This window comes from Thalassophryne amazonica, chromosome 19 (assembly GCF_902500255.1).
Source record: "Thalassophryne amazonica chromosome 19, fThaAma1.1, whole genome shotgun sequence".
Lineage (NCBI taxonomy): Eukaryota > Metazoa > Chordata > Actinopteri > Batrachoidiformes > Batrachoididae > Thalassophryne > Thalassophryne amazonica.
This window is the reverse complement of record NC_047121.1, coordinates 15,802,136-15,821,071: the sequence shown is the minus strand read 5'-3', so window position 1 is coordinate 15,821,071 and position 18,936 is coordinate 15,802,136. Positions and strand designations below refer to the sequence as shown.

Here is an 18,936-nt window from a genome sequence, read left to right as displayed (position 1 = left end):
TCAGCTGGGAATAAAACATTGAACAGACACCCACGGAGAGAAAACGCTCCGAGTCCGTGGACATATCTGAGTGCGCTCCTGTCTGCTGGTCATGAGACTCGGTGGGCGTGGCTCTGTTGGCTTTCTCTCTGCGGCTCTCCGAAGCTACAAACACACGTGTCCGCCTTCCGTGTTCACCGCTGACATGGCAGAGGAGGCGAAGAAACTGGCTGCCTACGCGGCAGTGGATAACCACGTCCAGGTGAGAGACAGCGGCCTGCTGGGCCCCACTGTGATAAAGTCGTCTACAGTGGCACGCGCGCTCATATGCTATAAGCTAGCTAGCGACTTGGACACGCGCAGTAAAACGGGTTTATTTTTACTATTCTGCATGAAATAAAACACTTTATAACACTCAGGAGCCGCTCTATTATAGTATTCAGACGCCACCGAAGACTAACAAGCAGAGTCGAGTAGAAAAGTGGTTTTAAGGCTAATTGGAAATGGTTGCCCAGTTCTGGATCACTTTTTTGAAAGTCCCGCTATACGGAGCCATAATGCAGCTGAATATCCTGTATTGGGTATTTGGATGTTATCTAGCTGAAAAACTCTGGGTGGGGAAGCCCTTCTGCTTAAAGTGTGAAGCCACATTATGTGTGGTGCAACTATTTGCCGGAAATGGATCACTTTGCCCTGTTCTGGATCACGACACTGTCACTTTGGGGGCATTCCTGACACCTGGCTGGAGCCCTTCTAATGCAGAATGATACACACTGTGTCCGAGAATGTGTTTTGAACACAAAATTATATAAATTTTGCTTATTAAATGAGAGTTTACTTGGTTTTAGAAAGGCACTTATGTTTTTACGAGCAAAAAATAAGGAAAAAAAGTGTGGGGGTGAGATTTCTCCCAAATTAAAAAGTAAAAGCCCCCACATTCATGCCATTTCATGATGTTGAGATGACCCCCAAAGTACACATGGCTTACAAGTACTGACACGATGCTGCTACTTCAGTGATCCACAACCGGGTCATTCCATGTCAACTCAAAGAATATTTGAGGGGCCTCATGCACTTTCTCAGATTTTTTTTTTTTTTAAACTTTAATCAAATATTCCCAGATTATTCAGAACAACAAATCTGAAGTTTGAGGCCTGTAGGCCAAGTAGTTTCTGAGATATGGCCAATTTAGTGTGCGGGGTCTGCCGTTTTTAGGCAAAAATTATGGCCATCATTTCTGGAGCCATGTTGAAGGTAGAATATATCAGCAAATAATGGACTTAGAGACCTGAAATTTTCTGTGGCATTTGTCATGGACACCCAGACTTGGACTATAGTCAAACAACAGACATTGACACTAAACTGTGAAGTTTATGTAGGCTCAAACAATGGAAGATATTACATTAACTATTGCGAGCATCCGTGTTTGAGACACTGTAGCATACCATTACACTCAAAGAAGCCTTTCCATTTCTTAGCTCCTTAATGCCAGCTATACTGGCTATGAAATATGTAAATTTGGCATATCTGTGGCAAACAGTTATTGTGGGGGAAACCTCTGAAATCTGAAAAAACATTTTGTGGTTGAATTTTATTAGAAGAAAAGCTCATGTGGGCAATAAATAACTTTTCAAACTTATTCCATTTTGAAGGTATTGATATCTACTTTGTTATAAATATGGCCTTCTTTATGAAACTCCTTCCTGGTTAATTTAAGCATCCAATTATGGCTAATTTGTGCACTTGCGAATGTATTTCTCGTACTGAAATGACAATTTCATTTTAATTGTGTGCACACTGCATTCATATGATTCATGGCACACCCCAGAATGCTTGCACATAGATCTGCCAGGGGGATTCCCTGTGAGAGAATCATAAATGACACGTCACCTTTCCACAAGTTGCCACCACCACCAAAGTCAAATGAATATGGTTGCACATTGTAGCACGGCAGATTCCATATGTATCTGCATGTTGATTTGGCACCACTTTTATACCGGTTGCCCTTCCCAATGCAACTCCTAAGTTAAATGGAGAATTGGCATCGGTGGTCTTGAACCAGCAACCTTCGGCTTTGGAAGCAGTCAAGCTAACCTCTTGGCTACTATGCTGCTCAAATAAGTGGATTATATTTTATAGACAGTATAATACTGTAAATCTATAATGAAGTTTCAACATGATAAAATCTGTTTACTTAACAGTTATTAATTCCAGGGGGGCTTGACAATGGGCAAGTTGGGCCACAAGCTGCCTGCAGGCTGCACATTGGGCAGTCTTGCTCACACGCTTGTGCAGACACAGAAAGATGGAAGGAAGAAGCTTTTGCTGCAATGTGTCCTTGTTTACTTGTTTTTACAGCTTAACCACCATGAAACAATCAAAATGTTTTGTTTGACTGATTAGCAGTTGAAGTTGATGATAATCCTGTCGTGTAGCTGTAGGTGGGCCTGTGCCTGCTCACTTGTCAGTCAGAAGAGTTCCTTCTTTGATTCCTCACATATGCAGTAGGCCTGCAAGCTGTGGTGTAACGAGCAGGTAAGACAACTGCATTGAGGCCCAGTACTGAATCAGGGCTTACAACACTTTCAGAGCCAGATTGAGTTGGATTCCAGTTCCCCCACGTGTCGTAGTAAATGTTACCAACTTCATGGTGACAACTGTGATGTCAGGATGCAGTCTAACGATTCTTCTGGAGCAAGAAGTGGGGCTCACAAGAGTGTGTTTTGAACACAGCAGCTTAAACGTATAATAACATCTCAGGTGGTTCTTGTTGCTAAAGTAATTTCATGATAAAAGCATTTAAATGCCAAAGGGCACAGTGAAAGTCCCAGTATCATTGTGTAGCTTGATAGCACTAAAGCCCCGGTCACAACCGACTGTGCGTTTTTTTTTGTTTTTTTTTTTCGCCGTACGTTTTCTGCGGATGCCACGGCCACTACGTTTTTGTGAAAACGTACGGACGCAATAGCAAGAGGAGGGAGGGAGTACGTTCAACGCACGTCTCTAGGAGTGTAACGATAGAGAGTTGACAATAAAGCAGTGTGTGTGTGGTCGCTTTTCTTTTTTTATGAGCGGGACCGGAGCGGCAGGTGTTTTTCGGTGTTGGCGATGCATGAGCATGTCCAGCCTGCAGCGGTCAGTTGTACGAGTGTTTACTTGCCTCGAAAAGTTACAGCTAGTTAACAGACTCAGCAGGGCTCGCAAAATCACTAGCCTGACGTCCCGGGGCTATGTACTTTTTCACTCGGGCTACTAAAATTTTACACCCCCTGCCGACGGGCTACTTAAAAATATACCCGATATCTTGGCTGGCTGAGGATGAGAGGAGACGGCGCCGTCCTTCTGTGTGTTACGTGCGCAGCCAGGCACCCTCTCGCTCTTCCGCCCGCTTTCTCACGCCGCACACACGATCCAGCCGCATGTGCACGAAGCACCGAGTACGATGAAGTGGGAAGAATAGGAAGCAAAACAGTTGCTGGTTTAGTCTGCAGTCACCACGCTACTATTCAGAATTGAAGCATCGCAAACACTCGCCAATATAGACGTCTTTTGATGGTAGGTTAATAAAGTAAAAAAAACAAAACAAAAAAAAAAACGCACATGTGCGAAACAATTGTATTTATTTATTTAATTCATTTATTCTTTTTTTTAACAGATGGATTTACGTTGATATTTTAGTTCTGTGCAGCCAAAAAACACAGGTCAGAATGAAGAGGTGGCAGAGAGAGAGGGACAGTCCAGCACAGATGAGCAGGCAACCACACAGGACCAGGCCAATTCAGCGTCAGAGTAGCCAGCCTCCACAGGAACAGAGCGACAAGCCAGCCCAAAAAGAAAGAGTTCTGAAAAATCAGACTATGAAGCAAAAAGAAAGCGCACATTTGTGGTTTCATGGACTAAGGAATTCCCTTGGCTGGAATATGATAAGGTGAACAAAACAATGTTCTGTCAAGTGTGTCGTCAATTCCCTACAATTTCTGACTCCAACAATGCTTTTGTACTTGGTACTAGTAATTTAAGGAAAGACCCCATCAGAACCCATGGCAACTCCCTGTCACATAAGAAGTGCATTAGTGCCCAGTCTGCAGCTTTATTCCCAGAAGAGACACCAATTGCAAAAACCATACAACACACGAACAAAGCACAGCAAGATATAATGTCTAGACTTTTTAGAACAGCATTTTATGTTGCAAAAAGTGAATTGCCAATGGCAAAATTTGGCAGTCTTTGCAAACTTCAAAAAGCAAATGGCATAGATGTAGGTTCTACTTACCACAATGACCATGCCTGCAGAGATTTTATTAGGGCTATAGCAAAAACCTCTAGAGACCAGATTCAAAAAGATATCAAAGACGGCAGGTTTTTGTCTGTGCTCGCAGATGGGAGCACAGATGCTGGGGTTATTGAACAAGAGCTGGTTCATGTTAGATATGTAAAGGGAAATGGTGACATATCTACCTACATGGTGAAATGCCAACCAGTCAGAAGCTCAAATGCTGCAGGGGTTTTAGAAGCCATTGATGAAGCTGTGGACCATATAGGCATCAGGGCAGACACTTGGGGGAAAAAAAAAGTGGTCTGTGCTAATTTTGATGGTGCTGCTGTAATGATTGGAGAAAAAACTGGAGTAGCTGGGCGGCTCAAAGAAAGGGCACCTCACATCATTACTATACATTGTGTGGCATATAAATTAGAGCTGGCAGTGCTGGACAGCATTAAAGGATGCGAGTACCTAGCAAAATTTGAAGACACACTCAAAAGCATCTTTAAGATGTATTATTATTCGCCAAAAAAGAGAAGGGAACTGACTGAAATAAGTGAAATACTCAATGAAAAACTGCCACATTTTAGTGGCCTAAAAAGCACCCGGTGGCTGCCAAGCAGGCTGAGATGTCTAAAGGCTGTGGAAAAAACTACACTCAAACAGTTACCCATTTGGAAAACATGTCAGGAGGAAGTGGTGTTACACCAGAAGATGCTGCAAGAGCAAAGGGGATTGTGCAGGAGATGAAAAGTGAGAGATTTGTTAGATTTCTGCATTTTATGTTAGATTACAGCACAATCCTTTCCAAATGCAGCACTGAAATGCAGCATGACAAACTGAGCATTATGCGAACAAATCAGTTAGTTGAGAGCACAACATCACACCTAATCAGCCTTAAAACCAAGCCAGGTGAATTTCAAAGATCCCTGGACACCAAACTCACAGTAAATGATGATGAGAGTATTTCTTACAGTGGAACAAAACTCACAAAAAGCCAGCGACCTGTTAGGGGGTAATGTGAAGACAAGGACAAAAGTGCCATTAGTACACTGTTCCTGAAGATTATTGACAACAGATTTAAAAATCTTTCTCAAAAACCCTTGTCTTGTTTCCAAGTTTTTAACCCTTCTACTCTTCCCAGCTCAAGACAAGAGCTGCCAACTTTTGGGGATGAAGAGGTGGACTGTCTTGTCAAACATTTTGACACTTTGCTAAATGAGGAGGAAAAAGGCAAAATTCCAGAAGAATGGATGGATCTAAAAATGTGGCTTTCAGCACACCGTGGTAGCAAACTAGACACCTTGTACAAAGATCTCTTATCTGAGAATCCTGAAAACCTGTCCCATGTGTTGTTGCTAGTGAAGTTAATGCTGACACTAAGTCCATCAACAGCCATTTGTGAGAGAGGATTTTCCTGCATGAACCGTGTGAAAACAGTATACCACACAAGTCTCCAGGCTGAAACACTGAATGACTTTATGCACATCTCCATAAATGGGGAATCAGTGGAATCCTTTTGTCCTGAGACAGCAATTCATTTCTGGGTGTTGAGCACAAAGGGCACAAGACATATTGTACACAAAACAGGAAAAACAGTGAGCAGCGAAGAGGAGACTGTGGCACAAGAGGAAATGTCTGAAGATGATGAGACTGTTCCCTTAACAACAACTGGCATTTTCTAATTTGCCAGAATAATCCATTTTCTTGTTCTTGTTCTGTGTTAATAAAAGTTCCAAAAATGTTAATTAGGTTAAATGTGTTATCACTTGCATTAAAACATTAAAAACAAAAAATGGGCCAGTTCATTTCATTTCGGGCTACCAAAACCTGAAGAGTGCCTGCCCGAAGGGCTACTAGGGATTTTGAAATTTTGCGAGCCCTGGACTGAAGCTGTGGAGTGCGTGTTGCTGACGTTTGGAAATAAAGTTCAAGTGAGAAGCTGCGTTGTGTATGCAAGTCTGTCGGCCTCCATAGTATGTGGTGAGTGCCGTAATCCGTACTGCCTACGTACGGATTTGGTTAATTCAATAGTAGTTGAATGAAAATGTGCTGCTTTGAATCCGTACTGAGGCAGTACTCACAGCGTGCGTCATCTGTACTGCTGGTGAATCCGCAGCCTGACCGCAGGGAAAGTTCTGCATGCACTAAAACCTCTACGACATGTCTGCGTGCTCCTAAATTCATACTGAGGCAGTACTTACGAAGTACGGATCTCCAAATTTAGCCCACGTTTTTGCAAGTAGATTGCACGCATGTGCAAGTACGGCGGGTTGTGACCACGGCTTAAGATCTTAGCTAAAATACATTATTTGCTTTGAGAAAAAAGAAAAAGCGGCACGCTGTTATGCTGAGCAGTGTGGTGTGCACAAGAGGCTTGTGGAAGTAGGTAGACGAGCTGGTAGACTAATGCCTCGTTCACACCGGACGCCACGCAACGCCACAAATTTGCGTGCCTCGCCTGACAATGGACGTGCCACCATCGCCCGGTGTGTCGCTCTGCTTTCGTTGCGAAAATTTGCCCCAATGCGTCATCAAATAGGAAGAGCTTCCATTCCGCTCGCCGTCAAGTCAGCATGGCAGACCTTGATCACATGGAGCAAGTTGCTGTGCTCTGTTTGTTGTGGAAAGATGATAAACGTCGCCAGTGGCGCTGTCCCTGGGTTCACAACATCCTCATGAGACGTTCCCAATTCAGAGAGTTTCATTATTTGCTGCAGGAGCTGCATGTGGATAACGGCCGCTATCAGCGGTACTTCCGCCTTCTCCAGGACCCAGTTTGAGGACCTCCTGTCTTGTTCGCCCGCGCACATGTAAACGAAAAAAAAAAAAAACTGGCTGCCGTTCCTCGCTCTCTCTCCCCTCCAACTCTGTCGTCATTGTGTTATAAACCAGTCACCATTTGTTTTATTGAACATCTTTGTAGTTAATAAAATTATCTTCATGGACGATTCGTTCACGCGCGCACGTGAAAACAAAAAAAAAAAAACTGGCTGCTGCGTAGGTATGGGTATCGAGAACCGGTTCCTTTTGGGTATCATTAAGAAATGATTTGATCCACCAACATCTATAACCTTTTTACTTAACGATTCCCTTATTGGTCCTTCAGAGTGCCCGTTGTTTTTGGGGGTGTTTGTCAGGAAAATTAGAATTTCTCTACATTGATTACAGACCCTGCAGCGGGTCTGTAATCAACTTTTCTGCAGCGCGGCTTTGCTTTGAACCTTGAACCAATCGAAGCAGTGATTCGTAGACTGAAGCAGTGCTTCGATCATTGCTTCATTGATTGATTTTTTTTTTTTTTTTTCTTTTGCTTTTCCCTGCTAAAACCCTAAAGAGGTGATTCGTAGACTGAAGCAGTGCTTCGATCATTGCTTCATTGATTTATTTTTATTTTTTTTTTTTCTTTTGCTTTCCCCTGCTAAAACCCTAAAGAGCATATGGCTGAGTATTATTTACCTTTTTTATGTTAAACCGACCTGTTATGGTCTTCTGAAACAGTTGATGTATTTTATAACTTAAAAACGGGACCAGTGCTAACACGTTAGCATGTCTATGGCACTTTCAGTGTTAAAGTTGGCATTAAACAGTTGCAGCTGTCAAGTGTTTGTCGTAAAAGAGTGAAATGTATTACAAATTGTAATATTTCTTAAAATTTATTTTTGTTTATATATTAATAATAATAGCAAGCACAACAATAGTAATAATCTAATGATTATATACAATTTTAGAGAAAGAGACAAAAGAACCTGAATAAAAACACAACAGAAAATATAAAACCAACTAACAATGAACATACATAAATAAATGTTTCCTGTGAACACCTAGTGACTCTTACACCTCCATTTCATCCCTGTCTTATTTAAGTTTAATGACAGTTTTTTTTTTTCGGTCAAACCATATTTTCAATGTGTTAATTTCTTCAGTGATTTCTTCCAGAACTACCTGCCAAACTAGAAAACTGCTGCATCCTAGTAAGAGCAGAATACTACTGGAATGAATTTGAATAAGGAAAGTTGGGTTTTTTTTGTTGTTTTTTTTTTTCTCACCAAAATGGATGCTGCACTCACTGCAGTTTGTCTGGAATAGTCCCAGATTGCATTTCAGAGCTTCTAGAATTCAAACATTTTCATGCATGTGGTGTTGGGGGGTAATTTTTGGTTTTTCACCACTTTCATCCCTGAATATGTCAATCGTGAGTCACTTTTGTGTGGATTAAAGTTATTAACTGGGACTCCTGTCTTGTTGCGAGAAAGAAACGAGAATCATCCTGCGTTCTGTTCACACAGCTCCAACGCTGCGCGGCTCTCTGCTGAGTCAAGTTAGAACGATAGAGTCCAGTCGGAGTTAATAACGTCAAAGCGAAACACCATTTTGTTTTTGTTTTTTTATGTCCCGAGATCAAGGATACAATGACCAATTTCATATAAAAAACTGGCTGCTGCTGCTCGCTCTCCCCTCAAACTCTGTCATAATTTTGAAATAAAGGGACATAAGTACTGCTCACAGGCTGGCTGCCAGAGACAGGACGTCCACATCAAGTACAAACTCCAGACATCTTCACGTCACTACATATCCACTCCCTGATTGATCATCGCGTTGCGACAAGACTAAAAAGTAAAGATTTTTCAACTTGGGGAGGAGGACAACGCAACGTGATATCACGCCACAAATGCGCCAATCGCTCATTCGCATGCTTTATTCGCTTCCATCGCGTGGCTTGAACTTTTGTGACGCCGCAGTGGGCCCTTCCATAGGGATTACATGGCAACCTGTCACCGCTGTCGCTTGCGCGGCGTCCGGTGTGAATGCAGCATAACGGCTAAGCATGTCGTCCTGCAGTTTGTTTTTGTCTGTAAATGTTAATAAACCCAATTAAACGAAACAAAGGCATGGGTAACTTATGACAGAGTAGTGGTGCTCTAAGCAGTAAAAACATTACTTTTCCTGAAAAACATATCTTGCATGCAAGAACACATAAACAATGTCAAATGTATATGTGTTGTGTTTAATTTTGATGTCTGCCATTATTACGGTAAACAAGTAATAATTGTGGATTAATTGCTGTATCTTGTCTGAGGTAATTGGAGTGTAAACGTAATTGCCCTTTTTTGGGATCAATAAAGTTGTCTGAAGAACTGTATATTATGTAGGTATGGGTTTTGATAAGTTCTTATTGATATCTATGCCATTATTGATTCCGCTTATCGAGTTATTTATCGTTTTTTTTTTTTGTTGTTTTTTTGTTTGTTTTTATCAATACCTCCTGTGAATTTTCTTTGTACTAAAAGTAGGTATGACAAGTTTTCTATGCCAACATTTTATTATGTCTTAAAGTAAATAAATATGAAATTGGTCAGTGGATCCTTGAATTCTGGACTTAAATAAAATCTGTACATTGCCACTGGATCCTAGATGTACATGATGGATCCTTGTTCTCTGGACATAAATAGAACTGCAATTTCTGCCTGGCTCTCTGGTTCAAAGTGGCTGTCCCACCCAGCATGGATTTTCCAAAAAAATGAACTGAAATGTTGCTGAAAAATGCACCAATTTGATCATATGTCAAGTTTACGGAGTCGTATGTTTGCTTTATTTTGCAATTTCAACCAAATAATTAAATAAGAAATAGATATGTCATTTTCTTCATAGTGATCAGCAGTCAGCTGCATTCAGCGTTCTGTGATCCACAGCACTGAATTAAGGCAGCTCAGAGCTGAGAGAGACACACATCTCTCTGTGCTCTTGAGCTGAAAGGGGAAAAAAAACTCCATCAAAATCTTTCAGTAATTATCCACAGTTCTTTCTGTGTCCATAGATGCTGATACATTCAGAAATTTATGGTTTATTTTACAGTTTAAAGGCTCCATGTTTCCAAAAATGCTCTGAGAAAAACAGTGAGGGGGATGGAGAGAGAGAGAGGAGGGGGGTGCTCTGACATGCACTGTCAACTGTGGGACATTGTATGTAGACAAGTGTATGCCTTTTCCAAATCATTTCCAATCAACTAAATTTATCCCAGGTAGATTCTCAGTAAGGTGTAGAAACATCTCAGTGGAAACAGGAAGCACCTGAGTTCAATTTTGAGCTTCGTAGCAAAGGCTGTGAATGCTTATGTACATGTGATTTCTTAGTTTTTATATTTTCTTTAATAAATTTGCAAATATCTAAAAACAAAAAAACACCTTTTTCACTTTGTCATTATCGGGTATTGTGTGTAATATTTTGAAGAAAAAAAATTGAATCTGTTGGAATAAGGCTGTAACATCAAAATGTGGAAAAAGTGAAGCTCTGGGAATACTTTGTGGATCCAATGTCATTGCAATGGCATGTTAGCATTTGTATTTTGGACCCGGTCCACTTGTTTTTTGTTTTTTTTCCTCTAGGTCCACCTATATGGGATTTCTGGCTATGCCTATGCGATAGTCGCACTTCATTTTCTTTGAGATTTCACCACGGCAGCCTGTTTTCAGCTCACTTTTAATCATTCTCTCTACTGACACAATGCAGCAGGCAGCATCATGGATCTACTATTAGCTCAGCATGTTGCTCTTGCAGCTCATCTCAGGGTCGCCGGCCGAACAGTCCCCCCCTAAAAATTGTTCCTCCCTGCCTTCACTGCACATGCATCATTTTGGAGCATTAGCAGCAATTCACCGATTATCACCTCGTTCCTGCTTAAAGCTGTACTTCAGTTGGGGCTGGGCGATATGACCTAAAATGCATATTGCGGTATAAATTGAATCCCTTCATGGTAACGGTATATATCGCAATATAAACTTAAGTGTAAAAATTGTAATGGGAGCGTTTCTGAATGGGTTATATAGCCCCTTAGCAAAACTAAAATTACAAAAAAATTAAATAATAAAACAACAAAAAAAACCAATATAATTTTGAGAGCATTTATTGTGAAGATCTCAAAACTACAGCTACCATTTGTTAGAAGATACATCTTAGGTGCAAGCCTAGATTTGATGTTTTGGTCAAAGAATTATATTTATTGTTGGGTCAGTGGCTGAAGTTTCATCTTTTGAACACTAGATGGCACACCCTCTCTGAATACATGAAGTGTTTTCAGGATGGTCCACAGAGCTGTTTTCATATACGGTTCAGTGGTACAGTCAAAGCATTTTCTCATTTACAAAACTCAACACGAAACCACCAAAAAAAAAAAATAATAATAAACATACTTAATTTACTCATATTTGAAGTCAGTCTGGGTAAATCATCGTTCCCTGGTTTGTCTTTTCACTCTGGTTTAAAAAAAAAATCCTTGCATTATTTAATGTGGCGCTTTCTCACATGTTTGATTTAGGTAGTGATGGAGCCGCCCGCCTTCACCCAGAGCATCTGCCGAATAAACAATGGCTTCGCAAATATTGCACATTGCTGTCAAGTTCTGTCTTGTTCAGCGACAGAACTTGCCTGTTAGCTGGCTGCTCAATGTGGAAGACACTCACTGTTCGAATGAAGGTGGCTCCTTTTACACTCATCCTCTCAGTGAGAGAATATTAACCATCAGATGACAAACCTTAAATGATTCTAAAGTCAGTTTTAAGCAGAAACGAGGCGATAATCGGTGAATTGCTGCAGACACTCTGAAATGAAGCATATCCAATAAAAGCAGGGTAGATGGTTTATGTTTTCATGACTATTCGGTTGGTGACACCGGTGGTCTTTACATGCCATGACGGTGGCTCCACCAACTCCTCAGAATGCTCTTGCTTTGCAGCAAATGACAGCATCACCATTGCAACAATGCACACTTGGCAGCAACACATCATGTTCTGGTTGGTTGCCATGCCATGGGAGTTTGCTATCCAACCTAGTTATAGAAAGTTACCTGTTGAATTCAAGTTTAGGCTGTCAGACCATTTCCCAGATTAACACTGTACTGATGCTATTTGTCAATCATTTTCTTGCAGAACAACCAGGTGGTTGGAGTGGGCAGTGGTTCAACTGTGGTTTATGCTGTGGAAAGATTAGGTGAGTGACTGTCGATACATTATTGTTCTTAGCAGTCTGTTTAAATCCTGATTACATGGCTAAGTGACAAGCAACAACTAAGTGTTGCGCTTGTATTTTTACTAGACATGGGCCGATAACTGGTTTCACGGTACCACTGTGACCACTAAACCACTAAAAGTTTCTGTTATACCGTCCCCACGGTATGAGCGGGTTATGAGAATTCTTGACAGGCAGAGTGGAGGCGCCCGCTGCAGCCCTTCCCTTGGTGCACACCTCTCTCTGCTTACAAACAGGCAGCTGACGTTAGCTAGCTCTGCATCATGGCTGAAGGAGGCAAAGCCTGCACTGAACTTTTCCATCCATCTGAAAGGGCCAAGTCGGCTTTTTTGTTTTATTTTCTGCGGAATAGCCCTTCAAGCCCAAAACTGTGGCAACAAAGCACCGTAGCTATGGCCTGTGTCGGACACGGAGCGATTCAAATTACCTGCAAAGGATTACATGGAAGGAGTAAACTTTATCCCATCCTTGAAACCACTGAGAACCGACTCGAGTCCACAGTGGTGGACTCGAGTTGTGCTTGTGGTTTTGTTGTTGTTTGGTGAAGCTGGGCCAAGTATTGAGCATCCGGAGCGCCGGACTTTATTCCAGCCATGTTTCTCCCTAAGCAAGTAAGTCATGTTTCCCACGGGCAGATGCCTGGACTATTATTTTGTTATTTTCTCTAAAGTTATCAGTGGTATAGTGCTTGTAGCGGTAGACATTGCGTCAGTTAGCGTGCCTGAATCACACGCGCTTCATATGCAAATAGCCATGTTGTTAAAGCACATTTTAAAGCTATACATAATACCGTGAAACCTTGGTATTTTTGCCCGCGGTTATCATACCGTCCAAATCTCATACCGGCCCATGCCTAATTGTTACTAATCTTCCCCAGTCATGTAGTCGGGACGTACGGTCAGCAAAAAATTAGGGGTGGGTATTGGCAAGGACCCCATGATATGATTCCAGGGACATAATTTTATTGTATTGTGATATATTGCAGTGCTCCAAATGTAATTTGCTACAAATTTTAAAATTGAGCCACAAATGCAATTTGAGTAGTTTAATATTTACTTTACACTGTCAGCTCTGTGGATAAATTTACTTATTTTAAATTTACACACACGTGTGTGCTGTATATTCATTCATTCTCTGTACCCGCTTATTCTAATTAAGGGTCACAGGGAAGCTGGAGCCTATCCCAGCGGTCATTAGGTGAGAGGCAGGGTACACCCTGGGCAGAATGCCATTGTGTCACAGGGCCACGTATAGACAAATTCATTCACATATACTCTCACACCTCCAGCCAGTTTAGAGTCACAAATTCACCTGAACTGCATGTGTTTGGAAGTGGGAGGAAGCTAGAGCACCTACTAAGTAAGTGTGTGTGTGTGTGTTAATCGTGCCAGTTTTCTGGGATTATCTTGGTGCCAACCTTTCAAATGAATCTAAATAATTTAGTATTCATTGTTTATTCTGAAAATGCTTAATTTCACACCATTGTCCAAATGATTTAAGTTGTAGCATTTAAGTTTTTTCAGGGGTGAACTTTGTAATTGCACTTTTAATCCATAACTCTTGTCACACATTGTTAGTTTTTTATGTCGTGGTGATTTCTGTCTGTCTGTCTGTCCATCCCAAAAGGGGTATAAAAGTTCTGAAATCGACTCCTCACATTTGTAGGAGGAATTAAATGAAAGTTAGTACAAGTCCTTGTTATCGGTTGGGAATACACACATTACCACACCATTCGAGTTGTGCCTGCATTCTGAAATCAACTCACATTTTGAGGATGAATTTTGTGAAAATTAATACAAGTCCTTGAAATGTTATCAGAACGTAGCAAGCACTTCTATTGAAGCAGCATTTTCCAGTGGGGGATATTGACCTCTTAGAGCACACTTGTTAAATAGTGTCTTGATTTTTAAATAACTAATAACCAAAAAGCTTTTTAGATAAAGCACAAACAAATTAAAAAGTACTCTTTCTCTCTTTTGGCCTGACATGCAAAATTAGGATGTCAGGCCAAATATTTGTCAACAAATTGTCACATCACTCTCTAGTGTGACTGCTCATTCATGTCTCCTCTTGTGCATGCAGTGTAGTGGATGATGACACGTTCGAGTGAGCACAAAGACTTTGGAGCTGTCTGCTGTACTATGTCCTCCAGTGATTTAAATACTTCAGTTTTATGTCATGGTTCAAATCAAATTCAGTTTAGTTTATTGCATCGTGCCAAATCACAACAGTGGGGGATTTTCACGCACCTACAGGCTAACTTCCCCTAACAGAGTTTACTGTGCATCAAGACTTCTTGTGCAACGGTGAGTCTAAAGGCCCTGTCACAGCGTGACGATTTAGCCAGCGTATGTCGTCCGTATTAAAAAAACGCCAGCATAAGTTCAATAAGTTGAGGTTAAGTTTTTATAAGTTAAGAACAAGTTGACACACGTTGAAACACATTGAAGCTTGTTGATGTGCATTCCCATAAGCTCAAAAAAATTTGGGCATGCTGAAAATTTTCAGCGAGTGCCAGCGTGTGACTCATACAGTAGTGTTCAGAATAATAGTAGTGCTATGTGACTAAAAAGATTAATCCAGGTTTTGAGTATATTTCTTAGTGTTACATGGGAAACAAGGTACCAGTAGATTCTCACAAATCCAACAAGACCAAGCATTCATGATATGCACACTCTTAAGACTATGAAAGGGGGCTTTTGGTGAAAAAAAAAAAAAAAGTAGAAAAGGGGGTGTTCACAATAATGGTAGCATCTGCTGTTGACGTTACAAACTCAAAACTATTATGTTAAAACTGCTTTTTAGCAATCCTGTGAATTACTAAACTAGTATTTAGTTGTATAGCCACCGTTTTTCATGATTTCTTCACATCTGCAAGGCATTAATTTTGTTGGTTTGGAACCAAGATTATGCTCATTTACTAGTGTGCTTGGGATCATTGTCTTGTTGAAACACCCATTTCAAGGGCATGTCCTCTTCAGCATAAGGCAACATGACCTCTTCAAGTATTTTGACATATCCAAACTGATCCATGATACCTGGTATGCGATATATAGGCCTAACACCATAGTAGGAGAAACATGCCCATATCATGATGCTTGCATCACCATGCTTCACTGTCTTCACTGTGAACTGTGGCTTGAATTCAGTGTTTGGGGGTCGTCTCACAAACTGTCTGTGGCCCTTGGACCCAAAAATAACAATTTTACTCTCATCAGTCGACAAAATATTCCTCCATTTCTCTTTAGGCCAGTTCATGTGTTCATCTTCATCCTTAAATAGGGGACACCTGATTCACACCTGTTTGTTCCACAAAATTGACGAACTCACTGACTGAATGCCACACTAGTATTATTGTGAACACCTACTTTTTTTTTTACTAATAGCCCAATTTCATAGCCTTAAGAGTGTGCATATCAATGAATGCTTTGTCTTGTTGGATTTGTGAGAATCTACTAGTACCTTGTTTCCCATGTAACAATAAGAAATATACTCAAAACCTGGCTTAATCTTTTTAGTCACATAGCACTACTATTATTATGAACACTACTGTACATCCCACACATGCTGGACATAAGTTGTCAGTAAGTTCTGTGATGGCAGACGTTTCTTGTCTGTCCATTAATGCTGCGGTCCGTATGCAGAAGGACTGTTTCATTCACACATGGAAAAATTTGAAGTCTGGCCTGTTCATTTCAGTCCAATTTACCATCACAGATGGACATGAATCCACATAAAGCTCCTGATTTTTGAAAATGACTTCGGAAAATCCTTGAATTCATGGCTGGAAATGCAGCATTTTAAAGCAAGTCCCTCTGTTTTTTTTATTTGGTTTTTTTTTCTGCTGCAGGTGTGTTTCTCATGCCCATGCCATGTGCTCTGATTACACAGAAGCGCTCAGATCTTCCCTCAGATCTCACATGATCGCGGTCGACCGGCACTTTAAAAGTTTAGCTCGTTACAGCGTTTCGTTATTCAGGTCTGTGATGACCTGATCAGGTCTGATCAGCGTACCTGAAAGTTTGATTAAACGCTGATGTGAATGAATGAGGCACTGCGACTTTCAACTTTTTAAAATACAACCCCAATTCCAGTGAAGTTGGGACATTGTGTGAAATGTAAATAAAAACAGAATACAAATTTGCAACATACAGATTTGCAAATCCTCTTCAACCTATATTCAATTGAATGCACCTCAAAAACAAGATATTTAATGTTCAAACTGGTTGTCCATTCGGCTGCTCATGTGTTTCTTTTTTTGTGTGTGTGTGTTTGGGGTCGCCACAGCGGCTACAATGAGATCCGCATTGATATTTGGCACAGGTTTTACGCCGGATGCCCTTCCTGTCGCAACTCCAGTGTTACCTGGAGAAACACACATAGCCGCTGGTGTTCCAAAGAGGTCTCCCATCCAAGTAATAACCAGGTCCTGCACTGCTTAGCTTCTGAGAAACTGATGGACTTTTTTGTTTTTGTGCAAATATCTGCTCATTTTGAAATGGATGCCTGCAAAACATTTCAAAAAAGCTGGGACAGGGCAACAAGAGAACACCTTAATTAGAAGGTTTCCATGGTTACTAGGCTTATATCCACCTGCATGATGAGTGTGATGTTGTGTGATGTGCCTATTCTGCAAAGCAGAAGTTCTCTTGTTGCATCATCTAAGTTTGTGATGGGCTTGACCCCTTGTTTCCTACAAGAAACCATGAAATTGAAAAGTGTTATTCCAAAGCATTACATGACTCTGACAAGACTGATCAATACCAATAGAAAACTGCATTCAGTGTTTATTGGTCAGTTTAAAGAAATTTGAAATGTAGATCATCAAAATATTCACCTGCAGAAAGAAGTGTGATGACATTCACTTTCATCAGACCAAAAAGAACAGGGAGGAAGATGTGCAGCCATTCTTACTCCAACCAGACTGACAGCAGCAGCTTTGAACATGTCCAGACATGCAGTACCCCATTCACTGCATTGCTATTCATGCAGGTGGATATATGAGGTCTGTCCAAAAAGTAACGGACCTTTTTTATTTTTTTCAAAAACTGTATGGATTTGAATCACGTGTGATTGCATCAGCCAAGCTTGAACCTTCGTGCACATGCGTGAGTTTTTTCACGCCTGTCGGTTGCGTCATTCACCTGTGGGCAGGCTTTGAGTGAGCACTGGTCCACCCCCCTCGTCGGATTTTTATTATCGCTCATGGCGCGCAACAAAAAAAAACACCTCCGTGTTGGAAACCATTCAGAAGATTCAGACGGCTTTCGATGGCTTTCAGTCGAGTGAGTATCCGAGAAATTGTGTAACAGCTGGACATGCCACAACATGTCCTGTGAGACTCCCAACACGGAGGTGTTTTTTTTTTTTTTGTGCGCCATGAGAGGCTCCGTGCCGATGCGCGAAATCCTCCGCACGTCTTTCATTACAAAATCTCCTGTAACAGTGGAATGTGCCGCAAAAGTGCTATGTCCAGCTCTCTTGCCATTTCTGTGGTAGTCACACGATGTCCCGGATCAACACAGCGTTCAGTTTAGAAATGATCTGGTCGATCCAGCCTGTCGATGGCCGCTCGGTGCGCCGTGCACCCTCCGCCGTTGTGAGCCGTCTTTAAAAAGGTTTTAACAGTCCTTAATCCGCGTGATGCCGACAGAATCTTCACCGATATCCATCTGAATCTTTCGAATGGTTTCCAACTGGCTGTCTCTAACAGTAACAGCAAAGCAGCAGTCTCTCAGCCATTTCACTGACAATAAAAATCCGATGAGGGGGATGGACTCAAAGCCTGCCCACAGGCGAATGACGCAAGCGACAGGCGTGAAAAAACTTACGCATGCGCACGAAGGTTCAAGCTTGGCTGATGCAATCACACGTGATTTACACGTGATTCAAATCCATATAGTTTATGAAAAAAATAAAAAGGTCCGTTACTTTTTGGACAGACCTCGTAACCCTAGTAACGTTGGAAGCCTTGGAGAATCCCCCTGGTAGATCTGTGTGCAAGCATTCTGAGGTGTGCCATGAATCATATGAATGCAGTGTGTGCACACAATTAAAATGAAATTGTCATTTCAGCACTAGAAATACATTTGTGAGTGCACAAATGAGCCATAATTAGATGCTTAAATTAACCAGGAAGGAGTTTCATAAAGAAGGCCATATTTATAACACATAAAGTAGATATCAATACCTTCAAAATGGAATCAGTTTCAAGAGTTTTATTTACTGCCCACAAAATGTTTATTTTTTTCAGATTTCAGAGGTTTCTCCCACAACTGTTTACCACAGATATACCAAATTTACATATTTCATAGCCAGTAAAGCTGGCATTAAGGAGTCAAGAAATAGAAAGGCTTCTTTGAGTGTAATGGTATGCTTCAGTGTCTCAAACATGGATGCTCGCAATAGTCAATGTAGTATTTTCCATAGTTTGAGCATACATAAACTTCACAGTTTAGTGTCAATGTCTGTTTGACTATAGTCCAAGTCTGGGTGTCCATGACAACTGCCACAGAAAATTTCAGGCCTCTAAGTCCATTATTTGCTGAGATATTCTACCTTGAACACGGCTCCAGAAATGATGGCCATAATTTTTGCCTAAAAACGGCAGACCCCATGCACACTAAATTGGCCATATCTCAGAAACTACTTGGCCTACAGGCCTCAAACTT

The 18,936-nt window shown here is 41.2% G+C and overlaps 1 protein-coding gene across 1 annotated transcript in view; it reads left to right on the top strand.

Annotated features, from left to right (window-relative positions):
• rpia (ribose 5-phosphate isomerase A (ribose 5-phosphate epimerase)) overlaps window positions 1-18,936 on the top strand; it is a 31,851-nt gene continuing 12,915 nt past the window's right edge. The window contains exons 1-2 of the mRNA XM_034159881.1: window positions 1-241; window positions 12,166-12,226. Of these exons, the coding sequence (XP_034015772.1) occupies window positions 92-241; window positions 12,166-12,226 (211 nt within the window). The 5' untranslated portion in view covers window positions 1-91. The remainder of the gene's footprint in view (window positions 242-12,165; window positions 12,227-18,936) is intronic.